Source organism: Podarcis liolepis, assembly GCF_965112155.1.
Source record: "Podarcis liolepis genome assembly, chromosome: 17".
NCBI classification, from domain to species: Eukaryota; Metazoa; Chordata; class Lepidosauria; order Squamata; family Lacertidae; genus Podarcis; species Podarcis liolepis.
Genome location: NC_139571.1, coordinates 5,384,502 through 5,403,043, shown reverse-complemented (window position 1 = coordinate 5,403,043; position 18,542 = coordinate 5,384,502). Strand labels below are relative to the sequence as shown.

Here is an 18,542-nt window from a genome sequence, read left to right as displayed (position 1 = left end):
AACCCAAGTAGATCTTGTTAGACACACCCACCCATGCGCGCTCTCTCTCTCTCTCTCTCTCTCTCTCCATTTAGCACTATGTTGAAGTCCACCCGTTTTTTTAGTACCTGATCATTGTGTGAACCATCAACCTTATTTTCTGCATAGTTTTTGATTTTTTTTTTATTCCACTGAAATTAATTATGCAATTATGCCGTCAGTTGTGTAATTAATTTTTTCAGTTTTGGGCAATAGCGGACAGCGAAATGAACAAGGGAGGTTTCAGTGGGAGCCAAACTGCAGGAGAACAAACAGTACTGGTTGTGACAAACACAGGACAGGATGTTTCCAGACATCCTTGGTTATTAGTTATTTCTATAGCTGTTTTCAAAAGGGATGCAGGTGGCGCTGTGGGTTAAACCACAGAGCCTAGGGCTTGCTCATCAGAAGGTCGGCGGTTCGAATCCCCGCTCCCGTTGCTTGGTCCCTGCTCCTGCCAACCTAGCAGTTCGAAAGCACGTCAAAGTGTAAGTAGATAAATAGGTACCGCTCTGGCGGGAAGGTAAACGGTGTTTCTGTGCACTGCTCTGGTTTGCCAGAAGTGGCTTAGTCATGCTGGCCACATGACCCAGAAGCTGTATGCCGGCTCCCTCGGTCAATAAAGCGAGATGAGCGCCGCAACCCCAGAGTCGGCCACAACTGGACCTAATGGTCAGGGGTCCCTTTACTTTTACCTTTATAGCTGTTTTCATAGGCTTTGAAAATCATTTATCTTATTCATTCTCACTGGAACCCTCCAAAGCGGTAAATATTTTACCTGTTTTACAGATGAGAAACTTGAGACTGGACAAAGGTTTTGAGTTGCCTCAAGCCTGTCCTGTAAAAAGTTCCCAAGGGCGTTGAGACCTGAACCTCTGGGCTCCATAGTTCAACAGAGTGAAGGGTATTTGAAAAAGGTTTGAGAAGATGACACCAATGACGTCAGCGCTACATTAAAATACCTGGTGGGCTCTTTATTAATTCATCAACACCAAAAACTCTGGCCACAAGCAGGATCAAACAGGGCGACAAATCAGCAAGAGGGCGCATATGTCTTTGTGTAACGTGAATGTGGGTGAACACAAGGCATCTTACAAACCGGACATACACAAGCAGGGGGAAACTCTGGTGGGCCAAGGGAGGAGCAAGGGATGAGAGACAGGGTTGAGGTAATGGGACTATTAAGGCAGAAGGAAAATCAGGGGGGTGGGGGTTATTTGAGCCACTTTTAAATATTTTTTTAGCCAAGATAGCCCCCAGCTCTGCGTTTGACATGGGAGAGATGATCACCATCAAACTGCAGCTTTCTATCAGGACGCCCAGAAGGTTAGCGGGGAAAAGAGCCCCTCCCCATACAATAACAGAACTGGGATTTGGGGAGCCCAGTGAAAGGCTCTCCCCCTTCCTCCTCAGTAATTTGGGGTCACAAGGCAGAAAAGAGGCAGGAACAAACACGAGGTGTCACAGTCCACTGACATCCAGAGACTGCCAGAGAGGTGGGGGGCAGGGGCGAGGTGGCTCCCCCAATCTTTTTTATGCCAATTCCTCCTATTCAGGCAGATACCGAAGCCTCTGCATCCCCCCAGAAACCCCCCTCCTCCCGCCGGCCCCTTCCCCTTCTGTCCGCTTGACCCGTTGCAGCTGGGGCTCCCCCCCGGCCTCCCCACCTAGTCGTTTGACCCGCAGAAGATTGGGGGGCTCGGGTAGGTCCCCTCCGTCAAAGATGGCACGCCGCAGGCGCCGGGGAGGCGCTGGGAAACGCTGGGGGGTCAGGTTGCCTGCTCCTGCCAGGATCCGGCCAACCAGGTATCTGCAAAGAAGAGCAAGAGAAAGAGGTGAGTCGGACGAAGGAGCCCTCTCCGCCTTTTCCCACAATCCTTTGTGGGAGCCAAGGAAAGGCCTTGACTCATAAAGTTGCCTGCCATTTCCCCTCTCCCCCAAAAAGGCTGGAGACTGAAGTTGCAATTTCTGATGGCATACAAGTATACCCTCCCATAGTCGCCTTGCCCACTAAACCCCACTTTTGTTGACAGAACCCAATGATGCCCAGACATGGATTGGTTAGTATGGGGTCTGCTCTTTTAGATTTCCCAGAGGTACTAGGACTGGAAATGCCCCCCAAAAGATGTTGGACTGGTTTTGTATGCCACTACAGCGGCAAGACTTTTATTAGCCAAAAACTGGAAATCGCAAGTGTCAGGGGTTTAGGAGCAGAGGCACGGGCAAGGGAGGAAACAGAGAGCGAAGGGGAGGAGGCAGAAGAAAAGATGAGTGATGACGACGACCCGAGATCTCCTAGTCTTTCCAGTGAATCAGAGGATTCACAGAAAGGAGCACCAGTGGCCAGGGCAAGGGGGGAGTCTAGGGGGGCACCCCAGGAAGATAGAGCCAGAGGGGACTCAGGGGGGAGCAGCTGGAAATCGGGACCAGCGTCACCGCCAGGAAGCAGGGAAGAGGAAGGGAGCCAGGGGGGAAGCGCTGGCAGCTCACCACAGGAGGGAGGGCATGAGTCAGGAGTGGCCACACCTCCATCGGGGAGCGAAGAAACGGTTAAGAGGAAAGTGGAAGGTTGGGCGCGCGCGCCAAGTTCAAATGCAGAGGAAGGCGGCGCAGTAAGCAGCCCCGAAAGGGAACCAGGTCCTAAAGCCCGGCGCAAGGAGGCAGGAGGGTCCGGGTCAGCGTCAGAAGAATCCCGGAAGGAAGAAGCCCCGGGGGGTAGAGGGACCCAGAGGAGGACAGTCAGGCGGAAAAGGTGGAGCAAGGCTAGGATATTAAGTTGGTGCACACGGGGCGGAGACTCAGACGGAGCTTCGCCGATCTAGCTACTAGACGTAGAGTTGCGCGCAGCAGCGTGAGAATGGAAACTGTAATTCAATAAAGACTTTTACTTAATGATCGCTGGCTAGCGTGATCCTCTGTGAGCTAGGATCTTCAAGCAGCTCTGACAGTAAGCTCCGTCTCCCTCTTGTGGGCATCTACAGCCTCGAGGAGGGGAGAGAAACAGGTGCCTACTAGCGAGCTCACGAACGGCAGACGACATGACGGCTGAGCAGCAGATAGAGGAACTCAGAAACGCAGTGGCACAACTGAACGCCGAGGCTCTCGCATCCAGGAAGAGAGAGGAGGAGGCAGCTGCCGCCTGCAGGGATCTCCAGGTCAGGTTAGACGTGCTGACAAAGCAGACACCCCGGCAGGAGGGAATTGGGTTGGCGAGACGGACAGGCGGGCTGGTCTCTCACTTCGATGGGAACCTGCAACAGTATCCCAACTTTAGAGCCGACGTACTGTGCGCACTGCAACTGCTGCATAAAGACTTTAGAGATGAACAAGAGAGAGTGGGGTTCATCATGTCCCATTTGCATGGGGATGCGAAAGCATGGCTACGCAATTTATGGAGAGATAAGGATCCGGCGCTCCAGAATGCAGATGCCTTTATTAAAGCGATGGATGGGTGTTTTTTATCAAGTATTGACGTGGATCTTGCACGGAAGGAGGTGCATGGGCTGAGACAAGGGAGGGCCAGCGTCAGGCAGTATCATGCCCGCTTTTTCGCCTTGGTCAGTGCCCTGGAATGGGACAGAGATTCGGCTCCTGTAAGAGACCTCTTTTGGGAGGGGCTGCACAACTCGATTAAAGATGAGATCGCGAGGGGGGAGAGACCCCGAACCACCCAGGAGGTCGTTCAGAGGGCACTGGCAGTGGGGGTGAGGCTGGAAGGACGTCCGTGGAGCAGGGACGAAGGGCGTGGAGGGCGCGAACCAGCCGGGGGCCCCTCCTTCCTTCCCAGAGAAGCAGCGCGGGCGCAATCCACGCCTCCGCCAGGAGGAGGAGCCGAACCTATGGAGGTTGGAGGTGCAAGGGCTCAGTCAGCAACCAGAGCCCTAGCACCGGCAGCAGTGAAAGCGAAGCCTCCTAGAGGGAACAGGAAGTGTTACGTCTGTGAGGAGCCAGGGCATATGGCAAAAGAGTGTCCCCAGAGGCCCCACAAGCTCACTGCAGCCTCAGCAATGGTGACTGCAGCAACGCAGCAAGGAGGACCACAGCAGGGAAACGACGCAGTCTGGCTGGAGGAAGAGGCACTGGGGCCCAGCCAGACGTGTTAGTGACGCAGTCCCCAGAGATTTTACAGCCCGTGAACCCCCTCCCGCCCAAACCAGTAGTGAGGCTCACAGCATCTCTCCAGCTGCCCAATGGAATCACCATGGACGTGCCAATCACCATTGACTCAGGCAGCAATGCGGACTTTATAGGGCAGGACTTTGTCGACAGGCACGCTGTGCAGTTGCTGCCGGCCACACTGCCCCTGCAGGTTGTCACGGTGGATGGCAGGGAGCTGCTCGGGGGGCAAGTGGTGAAGCAGACGCCACCAATGGTGATGCGACTTGGGAATCACAGAGAAATCATCAGCTTCAACGTCACTCAACTATCTGACACGCCCATTGTATTGGGCATGAGTTGGCTGGACAAGCACAGCCCAACGATGGCTTGGTACCAGAGGCAGCTGACCTTCGGCTCTTCCTTTTGTGCTGAACACTGCATCGTGCCCAGGCAGGAAGGAGAGGAAGAGGAGTCACAGCTGCTGCTAGGCACGCTGCAAGCGATTCCCCACAAGTACGCTGAATTTTTGGAAGTTTTCTGCGAGAAGGAGGCAGACAGGCTACCCCCTCACAGACCATATGACTGCAAAATTGACCTGCTGCCGGGGGCGGCGCTGCCTAAAGGGAAACTGTATTCCATGTCAGAGGACGAACTGCAAGAACTCAAGGAGTTCATTGATCATAATTTGCAGCGCGGCTTCATCCGGGAGTCCAAGGCAGTGGGGGGCAGTCCCGTATTCTTTGTTAAGAAGCGGGACACGCCCCAAAAGAGACTCGTAGTGGATTACAGGATTTTGAACAGTGTGACTAGGCCATCGGACTTCCCCATGCCCCGAATTGACGACCTCCTCGCAAAGGTACGGAAGGGCAGAGTGTTCACCAAGTTGGACCTGCGGGGGGCGTACAACCTCATTCGCATGCGGGAGGGTGATGAGTGGAAGACAGCCATGTTCACGCCACTGGGGACCTACGAATATAGAGTTATGCCTTTTGGATTGCAAAATGGCTCCCACGTTTTTCAAGCATTTATGCATCACGTGTTGGCGGGACTTCTCTACAAGACGTGCGTCTGTTTCTTAGATGACATCCTGATCTTTTCGGAGTCGCAGCAGGAGCATGACAAACACGTCAAGGAAGTGCTGAGCAGGCTAAAGCAACATAGGCTCTACGCCAAGCTGGAGAAGTGCCAATTTGACGTGCCGGAGGTGGATTTTCTGGGCTACAAGCTGTCTGACAAGGGGCTCGCCATGGACAGCGCCAAGGTTCGAGCGGTGTTGGATTGGAAGAGCCCGCGCAACCGGAAGGAGGTCCAACGGTTTGTCGGCTTTGCGAACTTCTATCGCAAGTTTATCAAGGGCTTCGCGATGCAGACGGCGGCCATCACTGACACGCTTAGCTCCAAGAAAAAGAAGTTCATTTGGACAGAGCAGGCGGAGCAGTCCTTTCAGGCACTCAAGCGTCTCTTCGCGTCGGAAGAGCAGCTGCTTCATGTCAACCCCAGCAAGCCGATGAGGGTGGAGACAGACGCCTCGGACAGAGCCGTGGGGGCGGTCCTGCTGCAGAAAGACCCGCAGGGGGTGTGGCGACCGGGAGCGTTTTACTCCAGGAAGCTCAGCAAGTCCGAGCAGAACTACACCATATGGGACAGGGAGTTGCTGGCCATTCACGCAGCGTTCAAGGCGTGGAGGCACTTTCTGATCGGCGCCAAGCACACGGTGCAGGTTTGCACGGACCACAAGAATCTAGAGCACTGGCGCACGGCACAGTTCCTGAACCAGAGGCAGATACGTTGGGCTGAGTTCTTTGCGAACTTCGACTTCCGAATAGAGTATGTCCCGGGGGACACCAACATCATGGCAGACGCTCTCTCCCGTAAGCCACAGTATCTGGAGGACGCAACACCAGCGGCCGCCATGCACATCTTCGCACCAACAGTGTGGGCGTGCGCCGCGGCGACCGTGGACCTAGAGGCGGTGCGACGAGCGTTGCAGGGGGACTCCTTCGCACAAGCAAAGATGGCAGAGGTGCAAAGGGGCAAGGCAGCGGCCGACGGTTTCCAGCTAAGAGATGGATTGCTCATCCGTAAAGGGGCCATCTACGTGCCGGGAGACGAACTTCGAGCCAAGGTGCTGCAGCAGCTGCACGACGCGCCCACGGCCGGGCACTTTGGCAAGGAGAAGACGGTGGAATTAGTAGCCAGGGATTTCTGGTGGCCTGGAATGAGAGGGGAGGTCGCAGACTACGTGGCGAGGTGTGACACCTGCCAGAGGGCCAAACCAGTGCACAAACCGCCGGCCGGACTGTTGGAACCGCTGCAAACTCCGGTCGAACCTTGGGAAAGGGTGGCCCTGGACTTTGTCACGGATCTGCCCAGCTCAAGGGGCAAGACGGCAGTGCTGGTGGTGGTGGACCTGTTTTCCAAGATGGCGCATTTCATTCCGTGTGCTAAGGTGGCCACGGCGGAGCAAACCGCCAAACTGTTCATAGACCACGTGTTCAAGGTTCACGGTCTGCCACGGTCTATTCTGTCCGACCGGGGGCGGCAGTTCATCTCGAATTTCTGGCAGAAGCTGATGGGCTTCCTGAACGTCAAGATCAACCTGGCGTCGGCGAGACACCCGCAGACCAACGGGCAAGCGGAGCGGGTCAATGCCATCATGCAGCAGTACCTGAGATGTTATGCAAATCAACAGCCTGCGACGTGGGTGGATTACCTGCCGCTTGCCGAGTTCGCCTACAACAACACGAAGCACGTGTCCACGGGGGTCACGCCGTTCTTCGCCAACAACGGGAGGCACCCCAGAACCTTCCCGGGACTGGAAAGAATGGGGGAGGGGGAGCCGCAGACAGCAGATGCGTTCGCGTCGGAGCTGCAGGAAGTCCACGATCAGCTGAGGCGCCACCTGGAGCTGGCCAAGCACGCATACAAGGTACAAGCAGACAAGCACAGAAGGGTTGGAGAAGAGCTCCACGTGGGAGACTGGGTTTGGTTAGCAGCCCACGCAGTGCCGGCCAGGTCGTTGGCCAAGAAGAAACTAGGGCATAAACAACTGGGGCCCTACCAAGTCGAAGAGCAGGTCAACCCGGTAGCTTTCAGACTGGCACTTCCGGAGGGTTCCAGAATGCATCCGGTATTCCACAGATCGGTGCTCACTCCCTACAAGGCACCGCACAGGTTCCAGGAACCCGGAACGGCGCCGAGTCCGGCCAGAGACAGAACAGGGCACGCGGGAGTGGCACAGAAGAAGCGCATCAACGAAGTCACGGAGATTTTGGACTCCAGATGGGGGGAAGAGGGGGTAGAATACTTTCTCGCCAAGGAGGGCACCCCGGCCAGTGCGAACAGCTGGGTGCCGGGCTACGCCTTAGACGAACCTCTGCTCAAAGACGAGTTTCATGCCCTCTTCCCACATAGACCTATGCCAGCAGACTTTTTCGACGACTGGCTTTTCACGCCCACGCTTTCGGCCAGCACGTTCCGGGGGTTCGACTCGGACGAGGAACCGACACGAGACGTCCGTTCCCCGGAGGGGTCACCCTCGGGATCTGCCTCAGAACCCTCGTATTGGTGGGACGATAGGCCAGAGGAGCAGTTCCGCAGAAAGTGGCTGGAATGCTCAGGACGAGCAACGCCGCCAGGAGGAAGTGAGGGAGAGACGGACATGGACATTTTCGGGGACGACCCTGGTTTCGAGCACGGCGGCACAGAGATGGAAGCGGAGGTGACCGTCGTCGACGAGAGCAGGGAGGAAGACCCGGGAGAGTTCAGATGGAGGCCCGCCACGGGAAGCGACCGATATCCGACGTTCGTCCCTTTGCAACAGCAGCCCCCAGCTCCAGCACCGGAAGGAGGGGAGGGGGGAATGGGGGGCTTCGAGGGGGGGATGGATGTCAGGGGTTTAGGAGCAGAGGCACGGGCAAGGGAGGAAACAGAGAGCGAAGGGGAGGAGGCAGAAGAAAAGATGAGTGATGACGACGACCCGAGATCTCCTAGTCTTTCCAGTGAATCAGAGGATTCACAGAAAGGAGCACCAGTGGCCAGGGCAAGGGGGGAGTCTAGGGGGGCACCCCAGGAAGATAGAGCCAGAGGGGACTCAGGGGGGAGCAGCTGGAAATCGGGACCAGCGTCACCGCCAGGAAGCAGGGAAGAGGAAGGGAGCCAGGGGGGAAGCGCTGGCAGCTCACCACAGGAGGGAGGGCATGAGTCAGGAGTGGCCACACCTCCATCGGGGAGCGAAGAAACGGTTAAGAGGAAAGTGGAAGGTTGGGCGCGCGCGCCAAGTTCAAATGCAGAGGAAGGCGGAGCAGTAAGCAGCCCCGAAAGGGAACCAGGTCCTAAAGCCCGGCGCAAGGAGGCAGGAGGGTCCGGGTCAGCGTCAGAAGAATCCCGGAAGGAAGAAGCCCCGGGGGGTAGAGGGACCCAGAGGAGGACAGTCAGGCGGAAAAGGTGGAGCAAGGCTAGGATATTAAGTTGGTGCACACGGGGCGGAGACTCAGACGGAGCTTCGCCGATCTAGCTACTAGACGTAGAGTTGCGCGCAGCAGCGTGAGAATGGAAACTGTAATTCAATAAAGACTTTTACTTAATGATCGCTGGCTAGCGTGATCCTCTGTGAGCTAGGATCTTCAAGCAGCTCTGACAGCAAGAAATACCAACAATAGAAGAATGGCAGATGAAGATGTTGGATTTTTTGGAGCTGGCCAACCTGACTGGAAGGATCCGCGACAAGAAAGAAGAGGAGACACAAGAGAATTGGCAGAAATTTAAAGAATATTTAGCTAAATATTGTGATATAAATTAAATAGAAAATTCTTGGAAATGATAAATAGGCTTAGGGGTAGAATAAAATATGTGGTAGTAAATACCAAGGATTTGAAAATTAATAAAGGAGAAGAGATTAGTAAATGAAAGGAGTTAATAACAGTAGAAATATGAATTTGGAGAACTGCTATACAGGTGATATAATGAAATTCAGTTAGAGGGGATTTGAGGAAGTCAGTTATCAATGAGAATTAGGTATTTGAAGAAATATTTTTTCTTTGTGTTTAGTTCATTGCAGCGTAATGTGGAAAATCAATTAAAAAAAATTGGGGGGGGGGGAATAGATTCCCCAGAGGTAACACCTGGATTTTTCTCTTCCTTGAATTAGTCTTCCTCTTCTCCATACACTAGGATAATGACTTCTTAGATAAGTTGAAAGCTTATCCAAGATTTCTTACTGACAATATCAATACTGGTGTACAGTCTTCCAGGGAAAACAGCTTGCCCCCGCAGTGACCATCTCCCATTGTGTGTGTCCCACAATACTTTGTGGCTCACTGCGGTTCTACAGCTGATAAGACAAGCTTTCCTCACCAGCCAAGTCGATGTGGGAAAAGGTTCCCTTAGGGTAGCAAACAGAGAAATGCAAGTACTTGGACTCAGCCCTGTCCTTCCAAAGGGCTCCTTGATCCAGGGGGCATGGAGAGCAGACAATGTCTACTACTCCTCCTGCCATCCTTCTCCAGATCTCTGCGCGCACGCACACACACACACACACACACACACACACACAAAATATGCTCAGTTCCTGTGGAATAGCATGGAAGGCAGTGCAGGAAGCTGTAGGAGAAAGGAGAAATTCCTCCCTCTCTTTTGCACTAACAGAAGGTGCCTCTGCTGCATCAACTAGCCTTTCACAAATGGAAGGACAGCACTGGATGCAACCCAGACAGTCTATAATGCTATATAGGTAAAGGTAAAGGGATCCCTGACCATTAGGTCCAGTCGTGGCCGACTCTGGGGTTGCGGCGCTCATCTCGCTTTATTGGTCGAGGGAGCCGGTGTACAGCTTCCGGGTCATGTGGCCAGCATGACTAAGCCGCTTCTGGCGAACCAGGGCAGCGCACGGAAATGCCGTTTACCTTCCCGCCAGAGCGGTACCTATTTATCTACTTGCATTTTGACATGCTTTTGAACTGCTAGGTTGGCAGGAGCTGGGACCGAGCAACGGGCACTCACCCCGTCAACGGGATTCGAACTGCCAACCTTCTGATCGGCAAGTCCTAGGCTCTGTGGTTTAACACACAGCGCCACCCACGTCCTATATTGCTATATATCATAGTTTTATGGAACGTCATTGCTGGATTACACCATTTCAGGTGAGGGTTTGCATTGCTGAACGAGTTACTCTTGCAAAACAAACTCCCTGCATTTGGACAAAGAGCTTGCCAGGGAGAGGGCTGGGTGAACTCTTCTCCACGACAAGCTACTTTTCTATATGCATGGTTAAAAAAAAAAGTGGAGATAGTCACGCAGACATAGCCCCACACCTGAAACCAGGAAAACGCTTTACTGCTTGATTCTGGTGAAAATATAAACTGCCACTTAAATTTCTTATGTACCACTTCCTGTTCCATTAACTGCTTCCTCGAATGTACTATCTTGTTATTTTAATTATATATTCTATATAAAGAGAGGTGTGTGAAGGCAGCCTGAGTTTATTCTGCAATGGAGGACGATGTGTGGGCATTCTGCACATGCTCATAGGCCATAGCTGTCAACTTTCCCCTTTTCTTGCGAGGAATCCTATTCGGAATAAGGGGATTTCCCTTTAAAAAAGGGGAAAGTTGACAGCTATGTCATCGGCACTCCCTTCTTTATTGCTTCCTGTGTTACACAGCTGAGAATGACATTCCAAACAGGTTCTGGGGCTAAGCCCTAGCTCAGAAATGGGACCCCATTCCAGCTACCTCAGCATCTCTGGGTCCATCTCCCCAGTGGGTTCTTCCTCCCCTCCCAGCTCCTCTTGGGGTTCAAATCCTCCTTCTGGGACCCAGTGGCGATTTCGCTGTGTTTGAGGTGGGAAGGAGTTGCCTGCTAAGCCGGTCTCATCATACTCTGGGTACAACGGGGCCCCCTTTGCTTCTTCCCAAAGCCTGAGCAGATTGGCTAGATAGGCAGACTCCTGGTCCCGGCGATGCCCGTCCTGAAGGAGGCGCTGCAGAGCCAGGGCCAAGCGTTCGTCTGGTTGGAACTGGTTCCCGGCCGGTGCCACCGCTCTCTCTAGCGCCTGGGCCAAGCGGTCATCTTGCAGTTGGTTCCCGGAGGAGGCCATGGCTCTCTCTAAGGCTTGGGCAAGGTGCTCTTCCTGCAGCTGACCACCAGGGGACGACATGGCTCTCTCCAGCGCTGCCAGCCGGACGAGTTCGGGGTAATACACCTCATTGGCCAATGCAGTCTCGACCGCCTCGTAGGGCACTCCCTGCAGCTCCCGCCGAACCCTTCGGGCTCCCCCAGGTAAGTTGTGGTTCAGCCCTCCACGGGAGCCCCCTGTGCTGGGGAGAGGCTGTAAGAAACAGGGGGAAAGATTGCAAACTGAATTTTAAGGAAAGGTCAGAAGTCAGGCTGGCAGCAATCGCAGGGAGGGGGACACGGTACCACCTCTGCCCCACAGCAAGCCAGTCGCTGGGCATTTCGTGGTGTGGGCCATCATACATCAATATGGAACAGTGTAATAAAAAAATGTAAAGTCTTGTATATACAGTCATACCTCGGGTTGAAGTAGCTTCGGGATAAGTATTTTCAGGTTGTGAGCTGCAGCGACCCGGAAGTAACAGAGCGTGTTACTTCCGGGTTTCGCCGCTCGTGCATGCGCAGATGGTCAAAGTGACGTCATGCGCATGCGCAGAAGCGGCAAATCACAACCCGCGCACGCACAGTTGCGGGTTGCGTTCACTTCTGGATGCAAACGGGGCTCCGGAACGGATCCTGTTCGCATCCAGAGGTACTACCATATAATAAATGTTCATTAATGTAGCAACCAAGCATGTACATAGATATGTGGACCACATGTCTGGAGCAGCACAGGAAGACCGTCCTGAAACCATTTTGACTCCCAAACTGACCAAATGTTTTCTCTACAAGGAGGGAGGGGGTGAGGGAACCTTCCCATTGTCTCAGCAATTGGGTAATCACCATCTCAAAGGAATGGCCAGACTACCAGGAAAGGCATTATCAGATAACCTGGCAGACAGGAAAAACAACAACATTCAAATTTCTGTTGTAAACTGCCTTTTCTGTGATGTAGGTATGATGTTTGTGGGTGGTGGTCTTGGGTTACACCCCTTCTGTGATGTATGTATGATGTATGGAGGGGTGGTCTTGAGCTCCAGGAAAGGGAATTTAAATATAGGGCAGGCACACCTATATTCTGGGTCCTCCTCAATCCTCCTGCGTGTGAGGGGAGCACCCTGTAGCAACAGATCAATAAAGATCAGGCTTACTAGCTGCTTTGCTTCTCAATATTCTCTGGTTGGCCTCTGTTATTTTCTCCTACCGATAGGGAACCCACTTAAGGACTCCATATGGGCTCTTGGATACCCCATAAGGGAAGAAGGGCTGATTTTGTTTACAACAACAGCGAAGTACGAAAAAGCCATTTGATATGTTTAAAGTAACTTAAGAATTAAAGTGAAAACAAAAATGGTAAAGGGCACAATTCGACCAAAAACAAAGCACTTTTACATCTTGGGTCACATCCACACCATACATTTAAAGCAAATTTACAATGGTTTTGACAGTCCTGGTTTTCCCCAAGCAATTCTGGAAACTAGTTTATCCCACATGGCGCTACCATTCCCAGTACCCTTAACAAGCTTGTTCCCAAGGTCCTCTGGGGGAAGCCACGTGCTTTAAATATATTATGTGGATGTGACCTTATTGGTTTTAGCAAGGGGAAGTGCTTAGCCTTTGAAACGATACCAACAAGGTCCTGGCAGGACATGAGGTAACCGCCGCAGGAAGATCATTCTGAGTGTCCCAAAAGAACAGCAAATGGTTATTGAATATATTGTCGTTGCATTTTTTTGACTCCCAGGGAAATGAATTTGTGGGATTTTATGCCTCAGGTGCCACAATCACGAGCTTATTTTCTCCTGCTCCAGAGGGCAGGACCCAAACCAATGGATTCAAGTTACAAGAAAGGAGATTCCAACGAAACATTAGGAAGAACTTTCTGACAGAAAGAGCTGTTCAGTGGTGGAATGGTCTCCCTTGGATGGCGGCCTTGGCGGTTTTCAATGAGAGGCTGGATGGCCATCTGTCAGGGATGCTTTAGTTGAGATTCCTGCTTTGCTGGGGGTTGGGCTAGATGACCCTCAGGGTTCCTTCCAGCTCCACAATTCTACGATTCTAACTCAGTCAGTCTTGCTCACGATGCACCTTGACTTTTGGAGGTGCAGGTGTCATTTGCTGTTCTGCTTCCAGCAGCAAAACATCTTGGATCAGCCCTGGTGTTTAGGCGCAACTACAGTCATACCTCATGTTATGTTTGCTTCATGTTACATATTTTCAGGTTGCGTCCTGCGGCGACCCGGAAGTACCGGAAAGGGTTACTTCCGGGTTTCGCCGCTCGCACATGCGCAGCACGCGCATCTGAAGGCAGCCCTGTTTAGGGAAGCTTTTAATGTTTAACAGACGACTGTATTCACCACCCGACCCCACCCCCACTCATATTTCCCCCCCCCACACACCTCTTTCCCCCTATTCTTCCTAATGTCTCAACAAATGAAACTGATTTGTAAAAAAAAAAAGTTGTTACGTGGAAAACAAAAATATGAGAGACTTTGCACATACCTTTGTAAATCAAGAAAATCTTTAATAAAAATACATTAAAAAACCCCACAGACCACTGTATTTTCATACTTTGTTGGAAGCTGCCCAGGTGGGCGGGGTATAAATAATAAATTATTATTATTATTATTATTATTATTATTATTATTATTATTATTGCACAAAATCATGCTTTGCGCATGTGCACAAGTGCCAAATCACGCCGTGCACCTGCGCAGATACAGCACTTCAGATTGTGAGCTTTTCATGTTGCGAACGGGCCTCTGGAACAGATCCCATTCGCAACCAGAAGTAGCACTGCATGCTGAATTATCAAGCATTACTCAGTCAACCTCATGGCTAGGGGAGGCGTGGGGGTGAATACTACAAAGCAGAGGCAGATTTAATTTTGAGTGAGTCATTGAGCCGAAAACTGCCTGCACATTTCCTGCTCTGACGTCTAGAAGAACATGAGATAGACTTAAAAAAATAAAAATAATAAAAAAAAGCCAAGCCAGAAAACTAGACTATGCCTGAGCCCCTTCTATTAGACTCTTTCCAGATTTTTCTTCTTGGTTTCACTCTGGATTTTTGTCAGATTTGTGGGACGTGCAATAATTCTGAAACAGCTAAAGGACAGAAAATGAGATGGTTTTCTGGTGAGGCAGATTTTCTGGTGAGGCAGTAGATATTCGCAGGACCAGTTGTAGGGACTGAAAAGCTCACGTCACAATAAACTATTTTGCCTCTTGACTGCCATAGTATGGCATTTTGCTTCTCCCTTTGTAGATGTAGGTGTTTATATTTCTGCATCTCCAGGTGGTATAATTGGTTACAATCACATCCATTTTTCTATTTTTCTTCACATTGGTAAAAAGGCTTTGATGAAGACAGAACAACAAAGGCTGAATTTGTGTGTGTGTGTGTGTGTGTGTGTACCAGAAGCCTGTTTCCAAGTTCTGACCTACTAGCCCAATACACACAAATACGATCTATACCAGCCACACTCTTTTCCCAATTGCAAATTGGTTATTGCAAATCACCACATGCCCTTCATATATAAGCCATATCTACGTAACTAACAGCAGCTAAATTTCAGGGCATTACTAATCATTAATAATGATTAACATCATTGTTATTATTAACATATCAATTTGCACCATGCGCCCATCTCACATCTGGGGACCAGTAACCAAACTTCCGCTGACTAACGCCTACCCAAATGGAGAAATTTACTTGAGCCGTAATCAAGATTCAGGAGCTGAAAGACCCTCTGGAAATGGGGGCAAGGGGGATCTGCCAGTAGAGGAGGCAGATGGGCCAGACTAAGGCCGGGCATCTCTGCAAGGATGTGCACAGAAGCCCTTGAGGATGTGTCACAGTGGACGGTCCTCCGCAGTCTTCCTGCAGAGTTAGTCACAACCACCAGGAGGATGGATGCTGGGAAGCCTGGTACACTGAGAAATCACTTTGGTGGTTGTGAGGCTCTCCTGAGCTAAGGGGGGCTCCCTTCAGCCTCTCCCACCTCAAACACACATTCTACATATGTGCAAAAGCCCAGCAACATCCAATCTGCCTCTGGCTTTGTTCAAACTACCCCTGCCCCTTAATAAGGAGTCAAGACTCCTACAGCTGAGATGGCTGGCAGCGCACAGCAGACAGGCCATGGACATAAAAGCCCATCGATGAAAATTGTGCCTTAATATGTTTCCAGTTTATTGCAGATTTTAATTATTCTTTGATATATGTTTTCATTCCTGCTTTTAACTCTTGTCTTTTATTGGCATTTTTAAAAATGTTTTGATTTTAATGCTGGTTTTATTGTTCTGTAACTCGTATAGCAGCAAGGGAGCTGCTCTATTGACAATCAATTAGTATATGAATTTTGTTCAATAAAACGCCCCAAAATACATGCCCTGAATTATTTTTTTAAACGAATAGTACACAGCATGTATTTCAGTACCCCCTCACTTTGCACCTCCTTTTACACACAAACACACACAAACACACTCCGTCTTGTACAGATGGATAACAGGTGCAAAAATAACGGTGTACTTCTTTTGCGGCCCATCTGCCCCAGTGGCGTAGCGTGCGTTGTCAGCACCCGGGGCAAGGCAAGTAATTTGCGCCCCCTAACCCGTGGATTTTAGCACTCGAGTCTCTTCCACTAGAGAGCTGCGAGTGCGAGCGCCCTCCCCAGCTGTTGCGCCCGATGCCGCCGGCCCCCCCTGCACCCCCCACGCTACGCCACTGATCTGCCCACTCGGATATCACACACACAGACACACCCCGCAATTTGGCTTGCACCCGTCACACCCTTTCCACAAAAGCCCCACACCCTTAGCTCATCCTTAGTCCCGCGCACCCACACTTTGTACACAGCAACGCCCCCCAGCACTCGCTCGGCCCTTTGCACACATGCACACTCTTCTTCTGCTGTGCGTAATTCTTGGAAACGATGGAGCTGAATTCGTAACGCATCCTTTACCTTTCCACCCACAAAAGCCCCCAGTTGCTCACAGAGGGAACAGGCATGAGTCACAAGCACACGCAGAAACACACACACGAGCGCCTTTCTGTTTTTTTGGATCGGCGGGTGAAAAAGATGCACAAATGACTGGCTGTTTTTTGCTTTCCAACACAGAAACACACGCAGATTGCCAGATGTCCTGCACAGTTTGGAGAGCATCCTTATTCCAGATCACCATCATTTAGATGAAGAACGCTCCTCATCCACACACACACCCCCCGCCAACCCCACAGTGCCCCATTAATTGGGCTCCTGAGTCCCCCGTCCCCCCGCGACTCCTTTCTCCCTGGGCTGCCAACGACGACTATTCAGTCGTCTACAGAAATCAGATGCGCGCCCTCCAGAGCGCGGCTGGCTGCGCAGAGGCAGAAAAGCAGGTGCGCCACAGAAAGGTGCCACAGAACCATCCAGCCCAATGGTTCTGGATCTCTCCAGCAAGGAAGCCAAGCCGCAGGGCCAGGGGCTCGTCTACGTGTCCTCTGGGTGTGGAGTCCCCAGATAACCCGGCACCCGTCACGCGCGATATCCGATCCCTCGCCCCCTCCGCGGATGCTCGCCCATCCCGCAAGTGGCTCGCGTCCCCCCGGTCATCCTGCCCGCCCGGCGGACTGATGCTCCGGCGCCGGTTCTGGGTTCGAATCGCCTACCTTGGCGGCTCCGAGGCCCGAGAGCAGCGCGAGCAGCAGCGCTGGGCCCATCGCTCCCTCTGGGTTGGACGGGAGGCCGAGGCTGCCCAGACGGCGGCGGCGGCGACAGCAAGCGAGCGACGGAGCCGAGCCCGGACTGCGCCAGAGGAGGCGGCGGCGGCGCCAGACAAGAGCCGGAGCTCCGCCTCGCCGCCGGGCTCCGCCTCTGCCCATCGCTCCGCGCCCGGGGCTCAAGGACAGCGGGGGGCATGTAAGGAGCCAGCGGGGGGAGGGCGAGGTGCCTTCGGCCCCCGCATAAAATATCTGAGCCCCACCCCAAAGTTAATGGGCATTGTCTCCTTCAAATGGTTTTGTGTGCGCCACGTCTTATGATTCGAGGCGAGGCTTACCTGCCCCCCACCCAATATTTTATCGAAGTTGGCACCCTTGGCGGGGTGCGGGGGGAGGAGAAGCACGGCCACGCCGGTACCTCCGCCTCCGATTTCACCGGCCAAGGACAGGGGGCACCACGAGGAAGGCGGTGCCCCGGAGCGCGTGCAAAGTGCATCCCTTTCAGCGCCAAGCGATCTGCACAGCCTCCGTGACTGTGTAGAAAGGTGTGGCTTTGTTTTGTTTTATTATTATTTTTAAAGAACAAACCTTTTTCCTGAAGGGAGTCATACTGTTAATCTCTCTCTCTCTCTTTCTCTCTCCCCAGCTCCACCCCACTCTCTGTGGAGTTTAATTTCAGACAGAACTCACTTTTGGCCTGCTTGGCATGAAAAGGGGTGCATTATTATTTAATTTTATATTAGTTATTTATTAAATTCATTAAATTAAATTTAAAATCAATTTATTGAATTTATCCAAAGAGCACAGGGCACTTTGCAGTTCTCTGGCATAGATAGAGCAATGCTAACCAAATGTTTCTGAGCATGTGTAGAGTGCATTCACCCTGCCACTTACTCAGAGAGAACTTAAATGAAGGGGAAAGTGTCCAGGAACCTCTTTTATTTTCACCTCCTGCTTCCAACCTTCCAACCCTCATTATATTCCCCTTTCATGCTCTCTTTTTCCTTCCAGTGCCCATTTAGCCTATCTCCTTTTCCTTTACTTTTTAAAATGTTTTAGCACCCACGGCACCCACAAAGGGTGGGTTAGGGACACCCCATATTATATTCACAGCAACCCTGAGATGTAGATAATGCTGATGATCCAAGGAACATCCAGTGAGTTTTGTGGCCAGGCAGCTTTTCTCATCCAATATGTTGTCCCCTTTAAGATACCAGCCAACTCTAAAAGGCTATTTCTGCATTCATGGTGATTTGTGCATCTTGTGGTTAGTCACAATTCCACTTTCAATGCTATTTGTACTTATCTGCAAAAGCTTTGGGATGGATATTCTGCTTCGTTTCCATTTTTATATATATAAATTTTTATTAGTTTCTTAACATATCATTTTCAACAGTAATTAAACGTACTTGTCCATCTTATACAATTTTTTTTACTGCCATCAATCACATCTGAAAATTTTCCAATCTAATCACTTAATATACATTTCTTACTTTCCCTATTACATTTAAATCTCATAACTAATATCTCTATTATTTTTCTACTTTGCAACATTTCATCTATTTCTCCTTACAAAACTCCTTGTAGTCCTACTAACGTAATTTGTT

General features: G+C 51.5%; 1 protein-coding gene across 1 annotated transcript; it reads right to left on the bottom strand.

Moving 5' to 3' along the window:
* Positions 1–967: 967 nt before the first annotated feature.
* Positions 968–17,112, bottom strand: PCSK1N (proprotein convertase subtilisin/kexin type 1 inhibitor). The gene is made up of 3 exons (XM_083483166.1): positions 16,885–17,112; positions 10,848–11,443; positions 968–1,828 (listed from the first exon to the last, which is right to left on the bottom strand). The coding sequence occupies exons 1-3, from the start codon at positions 17,095–17,097 to the stop codon at positions 1,567–1,569; spliced, it is 1,071 nt and encodes a 356-aa protein (XP_083339292.1). The 5' UTR covers positions 17,098–17,112; the 3' UTR covers positions 968–1,566.
* Positions 17,113–18,542: the final 1,430 nt, after the last annotated feature.

What these genes read in the sequence shown, in the direction of transcription:
- PCSK1N (XM_083483166.1), bottom strand. Translation starts at nt 17,097, where the DNA reads ATGGGCAGAGGCGGAGCCCGGCGGCGAGGCGGAGCTCCGGCTCTTGTC. An exon ending in CGGGCCTCGGAGCCGCCAAG is followed by an intron (nt 11,444 to 16,884) that starts GTAGGCGATTCG and finishes TGTTTCTTACAG; the next exon opens with CCTCTCCCCAGCACAGGGGG. An exon ending in ATGGACCCAGAGATGCTGAG is followed by an intron (nt 1,829 to 10,847) that starts GTAGCTGGAATG and finishes TCTTCTTTGCAG; the next exon opens with ATACCTGGTTGGCCGGATCC.